The sequence below is a fragment of the Argiope bruennichi genome, chromosome 1 (genome assembly GCF_947563725.1).
Source record: "Argiope bruennichi chromosome 1, qqArgBrue1.1, whole genome shotgun sequence".
In the NCBI taxonomy this organism is placed as follows: domain Eukaryota; kingdom Metazoa; phylum Arthropoda; class Arachnida; order Araneae; family Araneidae; genus Argiope; species Argiope bruennichi.
The window spans coordinates 10,580,985-10,596,520 of NC_079151.1; the positions used below are offsets into that span (position 1 = coordinate 10,580,985).

Here is a 15,536-nt window from a genome sequence, read left to right on the forward strand (position 1 = left end):
TAATCTTAAAAATTTTGATATCTTATTAGTAATCATGCACTCGAGAAGCGCTTTTCATGCTCATTTTAATATCCGAAATTGTGTGTTCTCACCCATATCACTCGAGCATTAATCTGCCATGTTCGAATGTTTGCTTACTCATTTGTCTCTTTTGTTACCATATTGTTCATGCTGCTGATTCACATGTATCTAATTAGATGACGCTTTATCGTTCTCGGATAAGATCAATGTGTATTACTAAAGAAATAGCAGAGAAGATGTCATCTAATTAGATATAATGATTCATGATCATGCGTGAGTCATGGCGGAGAACTTTTTAATAAAAGTAAGATGATCAATAAAAAAACTATCCTTTCAAGAATTACAATAACATCAATCCTTACCACACACAAAACAAACAAAAAAAAAGCTGTGTCGAATACAACGAAATATTTTGTGATACAAAAAGTGTTGAAAAGTATTATTTGTCAGTGAAGCAAAATTAAACGTATATTTAAAACAAAAGCAAATGAAGAGACCCAAAACTAGACTAATTAGAGTAATTTGTTTGACATGTCAATTAGTAAAATCACTTAAAATGAGGAAATTTTCTGAGAAAGAGGTTTAAATAGGTAAAGAGTCACAGCTGGCGGAAGTGGAAACACCGGAAAAACCGAGAGTACGATATCCTGTAAGCCTTAGATGATATCGGTAAAAAACTGTTCAGACAATTCAGGCTTAATCATTCCTTTTGTTAAAATTTATTTCACGAGTTCTTAATACCATGTCGTGCATCTTGGAGATGATAATATGCTTATCAGAACTATGTCATGGCGAGCCGATTTCTTTTCAGTGGTTCGGTAATCTGATGACGATGGAGTGGTGGGATGACCTCTGGCTCAACGAAGGATTCGCCAGCTACATGGAATATAAAGGAGTCGAGCATCAGCATCCTGAGTGGAATCCGGTAATAATTCATTTATAGTTATGGTATCGATTTTCAGCTTTCAGTATTTTCCTACTTCAATGTCTTATATTTCATCTCTGCACTTCCGCAGTGAAATAAAACTCATGAAAGCTAGTTGGCGACTCAGGCATGGTTTTTACTTTTCAAAATTATTACACTTGAGATTCAAAATTGAGTATATAAATTGCTATCTATTCCACTAAGGTAAAATAAACTATGTCTAGGACATATTAGAAAGAATATTAGGAATTATATTCTCACTATAAAATCAAAAAACGGGCTTCTATTATTTTAATTTTTGCACATTTTTATTGATTAATAATTTTATAATCACTATCAAAACATTTCTAAAATAATTTTCTTAGTAAATGTTTTTTTACTATGCCCTTTTATTTGTGTTCAATATTTTTTTAAATTTTAAATTGGTGATCTTGTAACTCTGGTGTTGCCTTTGAATCTCTCTCAAATTTGCTCATTTGATGTTTTGAGAAACATTATTGTTAAGGTTGTTTGTATTCTAATTCTTGATACAAAATATCTACAATTTTTTTCTTCAAAATTCTATATTCTCATCAGGGTTTTAGAAGATGCTTTAATTTGATGTTTTAAAATCCCTTTTGAAAACTAATGATCTTAATATTTAATTAATTTTAGTCCTTGCTATCGGAAAAGAAATTGGATGCATATCAATTCACTGAATATCAGAAATCACTATGTTTCTTTGGAAAAAAAATGATAAATTTATAAACTGATTTAAAAAAAAATTATTTGCGTCTTCTTATAATTGTGTTGGTATTTTTTAACAATTGAAATAAAAAAAATCAAATTGATGCTGCAGCTGTCGAAATGGTAAATTTCGAATTATCAATGATTTTATTATTGCAAATGTATTATAATATTTACAATGTTCTTGTGATAATGATAAAAAAATCGAGCAATAACAATTATTGTCTTTTCAGACGACAAAAATCATCACTACTGATTTGCAACCAGTAATGATTGCCGATTCATCGATCAATTCCCATCCCATCGTGCAGCATGTTGGGCATCCTGACGAAATTACAGAAATATTTGACAGAATTTCATACGCGAAAGTAAGTTCTCTTTAAAAAATTCTGTGTATTCATTTATGCAAAAATACATTTAGCTCAGAAATAGTTATTCATAATCATCTCAACAGGGATTGATTAACTCATTAGATTCGTTAAAATACATCACTCGAATCATTCGAACTATATTACTAGAAGGCGACGAGGCATAGGATACAGATAACAGAAGATGGTTGACATTCTTCAAGACGTTGACTTCAAGAACAAATTCTACAAGTGACAAGAAAGCTGAATTGCGGTGATGAGAGGACTATTCGAAAACATCATTGTGTGCAGATAGATATTTTCTTGAGAACTAATCTTGGAAAACCTTTTTTTGATGTTTATTGTGTTTAGAGTACAAAAAATTCATGAATAAAAGTGACAAAATCTCGTCTGCTAATTGTTCACAGAAGTATGAAAATTCACTTCAGGCACTTTCGATTTTGCTTTCTGTATCGTTCTCATTTGCTAATCTGGTCAATTCCCTGATACTCCTGGCAATCCTTTGGATCCATTTCGTCTTGCCTCCGATGAACTCGATAGATATTATGAAGATGCAGTTCTACAAATCTTGCATCACTATTTTCATTTACCGGATGATGACTTTTGTTCCTGTGCAAAAGTCTCCTATTTTGCCTGTGTTTCCTTCATAATCATTTTGTTATTTCGAGGAACGCTCCTCACATATGTTGAAAATGAATCATTGCCACAATGTGGTCTGGTATTCCACCTAAAATTTTAAATATTAGTTATTATCCATTCAACATGGATTTTCAAAACTCAATTTATCTTTATTTTTTTTTAAAAAAAATCTATGCGTTTAATTTTTGTGGATGTTTACTTGAACGTAATATGACTTTTGATTTGGAAGTTGACATTTTATATTACTCTTAAAAACCATTAATGAGTACTTTTATTTTTTTAACAGGGAGCATCTATTCTTCGAATGCTGGAATTTTTCGTTGGTGAAAAGAATTTCAGAACAGGAATTTCAGTATGTATTTGAATCTGAGAAGAAATGAGAAGGAGAAAATTGAAACATCAAATAACCAAGATAAATTCAATACATCATTTACATTGTTTTCAGTTCTTTATTTTTGTTTTTTATTGTAAGATATCTTGTATAATAGAGTAGTTTCGGTATAAGGAATTTCAAAAGAAAAATGATTAAATTTGCCATTTTCTTTAGACAATCTATTGCTTGCCTCTATTTAGTGAATGAGTCTACTGCGTTATTTTTCAAAATAGATTTACTTTGTGTTTAGCTCATTTAATATACACTTTTTTATATTTTAAAATCTTAAATCAAACTAGCTGAAAAATATTAATTAATGGTTGGTATTTATGATTTGTTTACAAATTTCATCTGTTGAAACATGAATGTTACTTTGAGTAATAATTGTTCATCTTACTATTCTTGTTAGAGCCATTCTTGGATATTTTTTAGAATGACCTGCATTTTATAAAAATCTGACTTGGTAATGTATGTAATGGTACCAGAAATCTATCTACTGTATGCTGTGATAACTGAACAATTGTATGAACTTGGTGCATTCTATGCTAATCTAATCTGATACGTCAGAATTAGCAAACTGATCTGATATTCTAAGTAAAATAAGTTATCTGTGCTCTTGCATTTTCTTTTTTTTTGTATAATTTATTATTGAATAGCTGTAAAAACCAATCTGCATCTTGTGAAAATTGTGTTCAATTGTTTTTACAATGAGGCTTTCTTCCATTTAGAACTTTTTGAAAAAGCACGAGTATAAAAATGCCAAAACTTCCGATTTATGGGAGGAGCTCTCGAATGCTTGCGGGTATCAGGTAATCAGAAAAATTCCTTCTTGTAATGGGATTTATTTCATTTAAGTTCATATGAAATATCACTTTTATTTATAATTCATATCTACATATTTTAATAAAGAAAAAAACCTTCATTTTTATTAAAAATAGGCAAATTAAAATTTTTCATTATATTTTAGTAGTTTTTCCAATTAAAAATAAGCGATGATCTATAGGTTCATATCAATTTATTTGCTTAACTATAATTTTGAAAGATTCAAAATTTTATATTCCAATGACTGTTATTTGATTTTCTTTATTATACCTGTTGAAATGACACTCTTTGTATTCGAAAAACGAACGAGATGGATGATAATATTTTGAATATAATGACCCATTTTCTTGTTTCCGGTAGTAAAAGACGATTGCATAAGTTCATTTTTCCCATGAAAATTGATTTCATATTTCCGTTATTATTTTTTTTAGCTATCAAAGTGAAGAAATGCCAAAATGTTGCTCTGTGTAAAACAATATCTTAGCTGAGACATCCGAGTATTAAGGCTTAAAATTAAGAATCTCTGTTCATTTTAAATATTCAACAAAATGAAAGTAAAATGAGATGTCAGTGAGACCAGTCACAAAGAGGAAGCTTAAAGGAAATTAACTTTTCATTGATTGTTTTAAATATAAACAATATAGTTTCAGAAAGAATATTAATGGTATGAGTCACGTGACTAGAATGCAGTCATCCCATAAAAATACCAATAGCCGATTTCTGCTTTTTCTCAATTATTTAATAATGGAAATTTTCCAACTTTTTAATATAAATAAAGTTTTGTAGTGAAAGTTTTGAAAAGTAAAAATAAAAATAAAGTGCATTTAGAAGTGGTATCTGCAAAATATCAAAAAAATTCAGACAGCAATAAAACAGAAAAACTCTTTATAATTCCTCTAGTAAAAATATTATTTCCCTTCCAACCCTCGCACAAAATTGTACACTTTAGGCAAGGCTTAGAGGGTACACATTTTTATTTCACAGCTTTATTATGTAGTATACTAGCCGCCTTTGGCGACCAGCCGGTTCGCCAATCTTAATGTTCGTTAAAATTTTAATAATTAAATATTTTATGCAATTCCTACTTTAATAGCTTCTTCATCAAAATATTTTAAAACTTCAAATTTTGATAGTCATATAATTCTCTCATAATATTATAAACGCCTTCAGTCATAACGCAATATGTATCTCTCTAATTTTCTGTTAGTTCCTGTAGAATTTATACTATAAATTAAAATGGAAAGGATTAATCTGCAATTAATATAATAATATTTTTTACTCAAACAAAGTATTTTTTTTTGTAATATGATTATACTGAAAACAGTCACTGAGCGTTTAAACTTTATGAACCATAAAGAATATCTTTCCTAATTTATGTAATATTTCAAGAATTTGTCAACAAAATATTCTCAGATTCATTATGACCAGATCGATTAATTAACAATGTTTAATTTTAAATGCATCAAACACTAAGAAAATAAAACGAATCGTTTAAAATAATCGGTTGAAAACAGGTTAAAAAAATAAAAAAATGATGTACTTAAAACTATAAGCGTATACAAAAAATATATAACTGACATAAATGCAATTTAATTACAAAAACATGCAACTAACCTAAAAATAATTTAAATCATCTGTTGATAATGGTTGTCATGTCAACAATCAGAACACAATGCGCATGCGTGAATTTTCAACGCCAGTTACGGTAACGCAAATGCGTGAATTTTTCTACGCCAGTTGGGGTAACGCTATGCAGATTAGAAATTTTTAATTTCTTTTATTCTGTTTTATTTTAATTCAAAAGTACTTAAGAATGAATCTGAAAGATCGATTCATTAACAATGTTTAATTTTAAATGCGTCTAACATTAAGAAAATAAATAGAATCGTTTCAAATAATCAGCCGAAAAATCTTAAGCCTAGCCTCATGACTGTTGGGGAAAAAAACTGAAGCCGTACTCATTTGGCGGTGGGGAAAATGAAAAGATTTTTTTTTGGCGGGAAAGTTAGATTTTAATTAATAATTAAAATTCTGATTAAAAATTCAAAAAAAAGGGTTATCCTATCTTTTAAGTTAGATCAAACTGCACACGGTGTGCAAATTTGATTAAAATCGGTTAAGTGGTTTAGGAGTCCATCGCGGACAAACAACGTGACACGTAATTTATATATATTAAGATTAAAGAAAATCGGCGCTTGTGTATAAATTGACGAACAGAAATTAAAATATATTCTTTGGTGTGAATTTGGCGTTTCCTCTGTATTTAGTGCGAGATCTTTGATTACTGTTTTTGGCGATGAGTCGCTGACCTGTATTTAATACACAAGTACCTGAAAACCGAAAAATGTATTTTGGATGCAGTTCTTCTCACCGATCGGAATTAAGATTTAATACAGAACTCTAATCGCAATGTCATATACCAAATTTCATTTATTTAAATTTGAGTTTCTGAGTTATTGCTTTTACTGGCACACGAAAATACAGAAAGACAGACGATCAACCCCTTGATGGATTTCGTTCAAAATTTGATATGGATCTACGTTTTAGATGCTTGACGTATATTTTAAATGTCTGTCAATCCAGTATATATATATTGTTTTTCTGTTCACCTTTATTCGGAAGCTGACAGACAGATGTTTTCTGTAACGATTTGGTTCAAAATTCGATAGAAAGCGGCATTTGGAGGAAAAAACACCTTATATCAAAATTTTTCTGACTACCTGAAAGCGTTTTTGAGTTGTACATAATTTCAAAAATAAGTGAACATTCGTTAAAATCTAGGATTGGAATTTTTTGATTACAATACTTTTTCTTAGTGTAGTTCGTATATGAGGAAGTAATAATAAAAAAGTCAGACTTTGCTCCATGAAAACAAAGGGTCCAATCCTTATATCTGTGTTTCTTAACTATATTTCTATAGCTATATATAAAGCATTTATCTCAGAAAGAAATTTAAGAAGAGAGCTTCGAAACTGTTAAGTTTCATATAATGAAATTACAAAGAAATCTCAATTAAAAACATTCAATCTAATTCATTGTTGTTGTTTTTACGAAATGTTTGCCTTAGAAATCGAGATAATGTAAAAAAAAATATTCATGAATAATTTGTCAAAAAGAAAGTATCTTTCATAAGAAAAGAAACATTATTTAAAAATAATGTACCATAGTTTTGTTTAACAGTTTTTAAAGATGTTTATTAAAATCAAAAAAAATATAAAACCGTAAAATTTGGCTCATTTGAAACTTTTGGAACTTTACAGTAAATATCCAATTTATTTTAAAAAAATCGTGTTAAAATAAACTGGGAGCTAAACACGAACGAGAAAAAACAGTTTTTAACTTGAAATGTCCTTAAAGATTTAATTTTTAATATTTGGACTGGTTTAAGATAAAGTGTTATTAATTAAAATTTTCTTTGATCTGAAATTGAAATATCATAAAATCTACTGTGTTATTTGGAAATTACTATATTATCATTTTAGGAGTCTTTAGCATCTCACTTTCATATATGTGTTCGATTGGACTGAATTTCTGCATTGGTTATAATCAGCATCATAAAAAAACAATGAGTGGCGCTACTATTTTTAAGAAATTTCTCTTAAGAGCACTGAAGTTAAATGTTACAGACAATGTAATGAGCTCGTCCACTGCGATGTGATTGACACCTTCTATTTAATTAGATTACGCTAATGTCACTATATATATATATATATATATATATATATATATATATATATATATATATATATATATATATATATATATATATATGAATGAATGAATGAAGGCATTTTATCAAATAATAGATGTGAGTCACTGACGTGAGTCAAATTGCATCAGTGTATTTGTGTGAGCGAGATCATTACAAAAATAGAAATAGTGGTTTTTGTTTTCTCACCTTAACAGTTTTTTTTTACCTTCTCACAAACAAAATATTAAGAAAGCATTGTAATCGACAGAAGATTCTAATTTGAGATGACACATCTCCTCGCTTTAAATCTCATTGAGTTCGAAAAACAATTTTTGATAAATGTCTGTGACAAAGATAACTTAAAAATGTCTGTCTCTCATGTTTGGTTTTGAACTAGACGGATGAAATTTGGTATATGGTCTTTACACCAAATTTGTAGATTTCTATGAAAATATGAGAAAAATATATTCTGAGGAAGTTTGTCTGCCCAGTTGTTTGAATACACTGTGACAAAACGAATAGAGCTAGATAGATAGATAAAATTCGGTGCAGATATTTCGAATCCATATTGTACACACATATCGAATTTTGAGCCAAATCCAAAAAGAGGTTGAATGTCTTTCGGTTTGTACTTTCAGAAGCATGTAAAATCGATAACTCAAATATGCAATGAATTAAATCCGTCAAAATTGGTATGTGATTTTGTGACTGCAATTGTAGTTCTGTGTCATATCTTGGGAAAAAAGGAGTCTAAAACACAAATTTGTTTTGTTTAACCGCCTAACTATTTTGCCCGAGTACCATACGTGCATCGATTTATCGAATTTTGATAGTTGTAAGCAAAAAATAAATCATTCATAACGATTAAAATTCAATATTAAAAGACTTCGAATACTTAGATAAGTCAAGTATTCAATGGATTTCCATTTGAATCAAAATAAGAAAATATTCCCAAAATAGAAGGTGTCATCTTATTAGATAGTAAAGAAAATAAAACAGTTAAGGGGTTAATGTGAAATCTGTAGTGTATAGTTTTTGTTTATTAGAAAGTATGCAGAAAGTGAATACTCTTATTTACAATTTATCTTATTATAATGTTTGTTACAATATTAATTAGTAAAAGTAAAGCCATATTTCATTTTACAGGGTAATCGCAGCATTTCCAGTATCATGAAAACGTGGACAGAGCAGATGGGCTTCCCGTATATTACGATAACAAGACGCCCAAATTCCACTGTTTTCATCGCCAAACAGAAGCCATATCTGAAGAACGCCGCCATCCAGCCGGAACGAGTCGAGTCCATTCACAAGTAAGAAATGGTGGCGTGTTTCCTTTGAGCACTATACTCCGAGAAATTTTGACTCATTTGAATCTCTAAGACGTTGTGTATCTCTGAAGCATATGATACACATTTATTATCTAATAAGATTGTCTCTTCTCTTTTACACTTACTACAGTCAATAAATAAGGAGGTACGGATTGTAGTAACCTTACAACTGTAGCGTATATGATCTCTTCCCAACAACTGTTACAAGTGATGGAAATTGGTGCCATCACTTTAACAACTTGCGGTGGCAAGAAACTGACAAGTACGCACTCCAGAATAGTCCATTGAACTCGCAACGAAGCCACACAAAGTATCCGATAACTTATAGAAATCGGAAAGAGATTTATTTAAATCATATCTTCTAAATGAATTAATTTTCGATCCTATACTGTGCTCCCATAAATTGTGTTCCGCAAATGACGGGTAGCGAACATCATTTTTACTTCTGTGACATTTGCCTGCTGACGTGTGTTGTATGTCATTCCACCGCAAATGATTATGCCAGGGTTATAACAGCAAAATCTTCACTGGAACCCCACAAATACTCCCCACAAACGAAGCTCGTGATTGGTGCTGGCGAGGTAAATCTTTGTTCCCAGATCTAGTGACTTGGCATTTGTCGGTTGAAATCTAACCAGCAGCTCACATTTCCATGGTGCATGGTCCGTATCTATGAAATCGTTGGCCTTCAATACCTCAGAATTTACCGATAATTCACGGGAAAGAATGAACACACGCAGGTAACCTGACATAGTAGCAGATCTTTGAGTTCTCACGAAGGAACGTATGATATAGTTTTGGCAAAATCTGCTGCACCATAGGAACAAGGCTTTAAAGAAGCTTAGGAAAGCAATCAAATCAAAACATTCTGATAAACTATATTTGAACTTGGATCCTGTTACACGATATTGCTAGACCACAAAAGAACAAAATAAAATGCAAAAAAAGAAAGAAACATTTTCTGTAATTCAAGATAAAAAATCCAAAGATCGCCCATGAACTGATTCGCTCTCATGTGAATTTCGTTATTTCGGTGAGTTCAAAAAGTATTGCTAGAGACATAGGATCATAATGCTCTAAAAAATTAAAAATTGTGTACTCAATTGGCTGAAACAACAGCCAAAAGATTTCTAGGGCGGCAAGCTGTCTTGCAAGGCATTCTGAGACTAGTGTCACAATGGGATAAAATCCTAATGAATTTCGAGTACTGTTTTTGCATTTCTTTAAATATTTACTATAAATAATTACTGTTGAGTTATCTATTGACTATACCTAATAGTTATTCATTGTACATAAAAAATTTTGTAAAAAAAAACCCTTCCGAAATATGATTGATTACTAAGTAGCAGTGAAAAACAGATAACAAAATATAAAAGCATTAAAACATGTTCTACCGTTTTCTGAACCAGGATTTATGGATCAGTAATTTTCTTTAGTGAGCAATTAATTCATTAAGAATATTAATTGCGATTGATTTGAATTAAAACTTTTAATGAACACTTGATGTTTATGACTCCCTCGAAGAAGTATTTTTAAACATCAGTGTTGGATTCTATGTGTTATTTAGTCTTATACCTGTTTTGTTTATTGTGTACATGAACCTTCTTAATAAAGCTAAATTTCCTGATATCATATAGCCATGGAAAACGAACTGTCCGGGTATCTCTCTTTTAATCTCATGTCTTCCCTGGAAGTGTCATTTCACTTTTATTCTTCTTATAAACTACACTGATAATAAACAAATTTTCTACTTCAGCTTTCAATAATTTGAAATAGTTCGCAAAAGAACAGAATAATTCATTTCGATTTCTTTGTAACATGTCGTTGTTTTGTTAAAAATAATGCAACAAAGAATTTATTTTAAAATATTCATTTTAACACAAATGTGCACCTAAATTAAATTGATATCAATGAAAAGATAACTTTTTGAATTTTAAAATGATGGCAAAGGTAATTCTATATGATTATATTTCTGGAAGTGCCCCAAAAATATAACATTAAAATCTCATTTAGCCTTTAATTAATAAAAATTCTAATTAAAATGTTAAAAAATTCGCCTTGGCACTTATATTCCCACCCTTCAAAGTATATTTATGCTAAATTTGCTAGCTTTAGATTGAACGGACTGGTCGTAGAGCACCAACACATACTGACATTCTTTTTAATTATTAATACATAATAAATCTCGTAGTAAATCCGATGCAGAGAGATTATTTCTATCTTCATTTGAATCTAATTTCATAAAACTCAGCTTGGGGGAATCAAAACTAAGGACGGAATCAAAGTTAATTTCCTTTTGAATAGTTGGCTATCGTGATAAATTCATGGTTAGCTTTCATCATAAGTTAATGCAAGTTTATTTCAATGCTATTTTTGCTTGTTTTGGCGTTGAAATAAATAGAAATAAAATATTAAACCCTTCACATACGAACTTATCAAACTTCGTCATTAGATGACACATCCTACTTGGGACAATTATTATTATTTTAATTCTTATAAGGGTATTTAAGATAATGATGCATTTTTAAGTGATTTTTGCATTTTAAATTATTTAATACTTTTCACTTAATTGTAGATTTAAAATTAAAAATTCATTCATTCGATGCATGAGTCAGACTTGTTACTGTATGCGAAAGGGTTAAATCAGAAATAAAGGTTACAAACGTTATTAAACCGATTCGAATCACTTGATGTTTAAGCTAATCTAAGAATCTTTGCTTGGAAATTTGTCGGCTGGCATTTAAAAAGGGAAGACTAATCAAAAAGTACAGGGAAGGGGAAACAAAGCTGGGGACTGTTTATTTAGAAAATGAAGGGTTTAGAAGGAAGGTTTGACGGGAATTTTTTAAAATGTTAACTATTCCTAAAATATTTTTGAATTAACTAATGAGTATTTAATTTCATTTAATAGGCAAAATTATGAGCTTCTTAATCCAATGTATTTTTTAAACTACATTTATAATAATGGAATATTATTTAAAATATTCTCGGATACTACAACAAAATTAATTTAAATGTGAAACTCTAGGAAAATATCGCTATTTTTAACATTAAAAATAGAAATAGTAACATATTAGAAAGCGCTGTGAAACCAAATCCCCTGCATATGACTTTCAAATAAATAATACGAATGGGAAAAACTGCCATGTGGCCTCCTATAATGTTATTACTGGGGTCATTTTATGCTCACGTGATTTACGCGCCACGTGTTTTGCTAAAAGTTTTGTTTTGGCTTCCATTGCTTGTTTGACAAGGGGGGTGGGGGACTTGACAGGATAACACAGTGAAAGACCAAGTGCAGTTAGACAATGCATGGTGACTGTGACCTCACGTAAAATGATCTCATTTTGCAATCCATCCCCAAAATTTAAACGATTGAATATTGAAGAGTTAATAAACCACTACATTTATAATTATACGACTGTTAAAAAAAATCATATCCTAATACTGAACTCGATCCCATATAATTTTTTTCATTCATATTAAATCTTGATTTCGTAAAAACAGATGCTATTATTCTGCATTTTTTTGAAATGCAGTTTTTCTTTATTGAAATCTTTAATGCTATTTAACTAAGACAAAGAATTTTGAATTTTTTCCCCCTACAAAATGTAAATAACATATGATTAAATGCTTATGTGATACACCGTAAAAGTACAAGAAGAAAAAACGACATAACGTAGGTGCACAACATGCATATAAATGGTAGATTGCATGCGCTGTTGCTTTTGTCATTGTGATGTTGTGAGTATCAATTCTAATTTTTTCATAGATTTTTAAGCTTTTGAAATGTTAATAATAATTTAAAAATTTAAGAAATAGCCTTTCTTATTTGATCCGTGCAGTTGTTTTTTTCATTGACAATTTTTTTTAATCAAATATAGGTATGTGTGGAGTATTCCTCTGAGTTACATGACGAGTAACGGAAAAAGTGGAATTGTCTGGATTCATGAAGAAACAGAAAGTAAGAACACTTGTGCTTTCTATAATCAACTAGCAATTTCAAAGTTTAGTAATTCAACATTTCCTTTCAAGGCTACATTAGGATTATTTTAGCAAGGATTTCCTCATTTTGCACCTTATACACATAACAATTATATTTTTCGCATTCAAAATATACTGTAGTGGGAGGACGTTTGGCGAATCGGGTCTCAAATTCGCCACCCTCCAATATCACGCTCAGTGTCCAATTCCAAACCAAATTTATAGATTAAATTACGAAGCTGCATGGTGTTATCGATATTGAATCACTAAAGTGTATGACAATTTTTGATCGTTTTGAATGTTAATTTTAATAATTTCGAACACTTTATTTGGACTTTTCCGGAAATTCGCATAATAGTCTATTGTTGTTCGAGTGGTTCTCTCAGATTCGTTAATATTGGATTTATAAATTTGATAACCCTTTTCTCTGTTTGGTTATTTTTATGTTAGTTTCTGAAATGAAACAAATATTTAATCAAAGTACTATTTCCCACTAGAAGCTACTGCATTCATCCATTTGGCAAGCAACAATCTGGATCCAAAATTCCGATTGTTTTGAAACATCTTAGTAATCAAAATGGAAATACAAATATAAAAACTGGGCATCTCTCTGAAATCTGTATAGATAGAAGGCAAATGGAGGACACAGGCTAATAGAGAGGATAAAGCAATAATTCTTACCAAATGTTTCTAGTATTCTTAGTTAGACTTACAATTTATGGACCAATCGAAAATATTTATAACTATGTTATAAATAATTTCGATCATTCATCTTGAACATTTTTTTAACAATTTTCAATACTTTTTTACTTTGTGGCTTATTGAATGTTGAGTTGAAATAGCAGTTATCTGTGATGACCATAGCATCTATTCAATAATGATTCAACAATTATTTGATAGGAATCCAGTTTCATCTTCTTTATGCAAAGAAGTCACAAACACTTTCAATAATACTTAAGGAAACAAATATATGTCCGCATCTCAGACATAAACTTATGGCCATTGAATAAGAAATAATTATAAAAAAAGCTAATTATATTTGTTTAAAAATTTTTAAAAAATTAATAATTTTATATGTTGTTAACTTTAATAAAAGTAATATCTAGATTAGAAGCATTGGAAATAATAAAATTTCAACACATGATGACTGAACTAGTCGAAATATAAAGATGCAATTGTGTGTTATATTCAGAGGGCTCTCAAATATCTTAGCCCCTGCAATAAGCGAAATACGCCCCGATTTTTTTTTAACTGAATAATACTGATTAAGAGCATTGACCGTACAACTATCCGAATAATGGACGGAAACCTGGTTAAGTCGAAGCAGTTTCTCGATAAAAGAATAAAAATCTTCAAAGTAATGGACTTTGGTGCAATGGATTAAGTTAGATTATGGATTTTTGAAATTATTATGATTTGAATTCAAATCCCAATAAAGAGGTTTTCTTTTTTTTTGGAAAAAAATAGTGACTGAAATAATTTCTACAGTAGTCTTTAAGTATTGAAAGAGTATTCGATATGAAACTGAGGTCATTTCTCTTTTTATGATGAATTCATTTCAATTTAAAAATGACCTGAATTTATGTTCTTCACAAAACAATTTTGACATTGAATTTTATAAAGACTTTTAAATATTGATCCATCATTTAAGATGAAAACTCACATTAATGCTTAATGGATGCTATATTTTTAAAATTCTTCGTTGTTGAACGCATTTAGTAAATTTTCTATTATAGTATTTTCTTTCTTTTCCAGCGAAATTTGACCTGCCCATCACGAATTCGGAGTGGGTCAAGTTCAATGTGAACCAGACCGGATACTATTTAGTTAATTACGAATCTCATGACTGGAAAATGCTAATTGAACAACTACTGACCAATCCCGAGGTACTTTTGGTGTTTTTTACTCATTTTGGTAGTTTGCAATTACTTTTAGGAAGATATAAGGGTGCTCTTAAGAAAGAGTATTCCATTGTACAAATTCTTTATTTAATTTTTAACTCATAATAGGAGGTATGCAGAAGAAAAATGTACATAAAATATGCCCTCAGACAAGAAAACAGAAAACACACAGACATAATTTCAAAAATGTTAGTTTTCTCCTCTTAGTTAAGAAACTTTGAAAGATAGAATTTTAGGAAAATCTCGAAATAACAATGAAAAATATTTTAGCATATTTATAGGTATAGAGATGCAACCATGGCTTAAAATCACTGACTTCTAAAGTCAGTGGGCTAGTCTATGATAAGTGCCATTAGAAACAACAACAACATAGGTAGAAGATCAGCTATAAATTGCATCACACATGATGCAAAACTCTCTCACAAAATTCTGCAGAACAGACTTTTATTTAAAACCTCCATTAGATTTTTAATTAATTTATAATAATTGAAATTTTTATGTTTTTCTCAATATTTTCGGGGTGCTTTAACATATTTCAAAAAAAAAAAAAAAAAACTACGAGTGTTATTTAGCTTGGCACTGTTTGTAATTGTTTTTAGTCTGACATTTTCCTGTAATTCATATATTGGTAATATTATTTCATATTGTTTGAAATAATTGTTAAAAACTAGCTTGATGAAGATATGACAGACAAATCAAACCCGAAGCATAATAACCATTTTTCAGTATTGCAAAACAGAAATTATCTCATGTGACAA

At 29.8% G+C, this 15,536-nt stretch overlaps 1 protein-coding gene across 1 annotated transcript in view; it reads left to right on the top strand.

The window, feature by feature from the left end:
- The window catches only part of LOC129962542 (uncharacterized), a 129,081-nt gene that overhangs the window by 32,667 nt on the left and 80,878 nt on the right, over positions 1-15,536 (top strand). Inside the window, exons 6-12 of the mRNA XM_056076337.1 lie at positions 833-946; positions 1,906-2,040; positions 2,966-3,031; positions 3,781-3,861; positions 8,712-8,875; positions 12,778-12,857; positions 14,633-14,763. Coding sequence (XP_055932312.1) covers positions 833-946; positions 1,906-2,040; positions 2,966-3,031; positions 3,781-3,861; positions 8,712-8,875; positions 12,778-12,857; positions 14,633-14,763 — 771 coding nt within the window. The remainder of the gene's footprint in view (positions 1-832; positions 947-1,905; positions 2,041-2,965; positions 3,032-3,780; positions 3,862-8,711; positions 8,876-12,777; positions 12,858-14,632; positions 14,764-15,536) is intronic.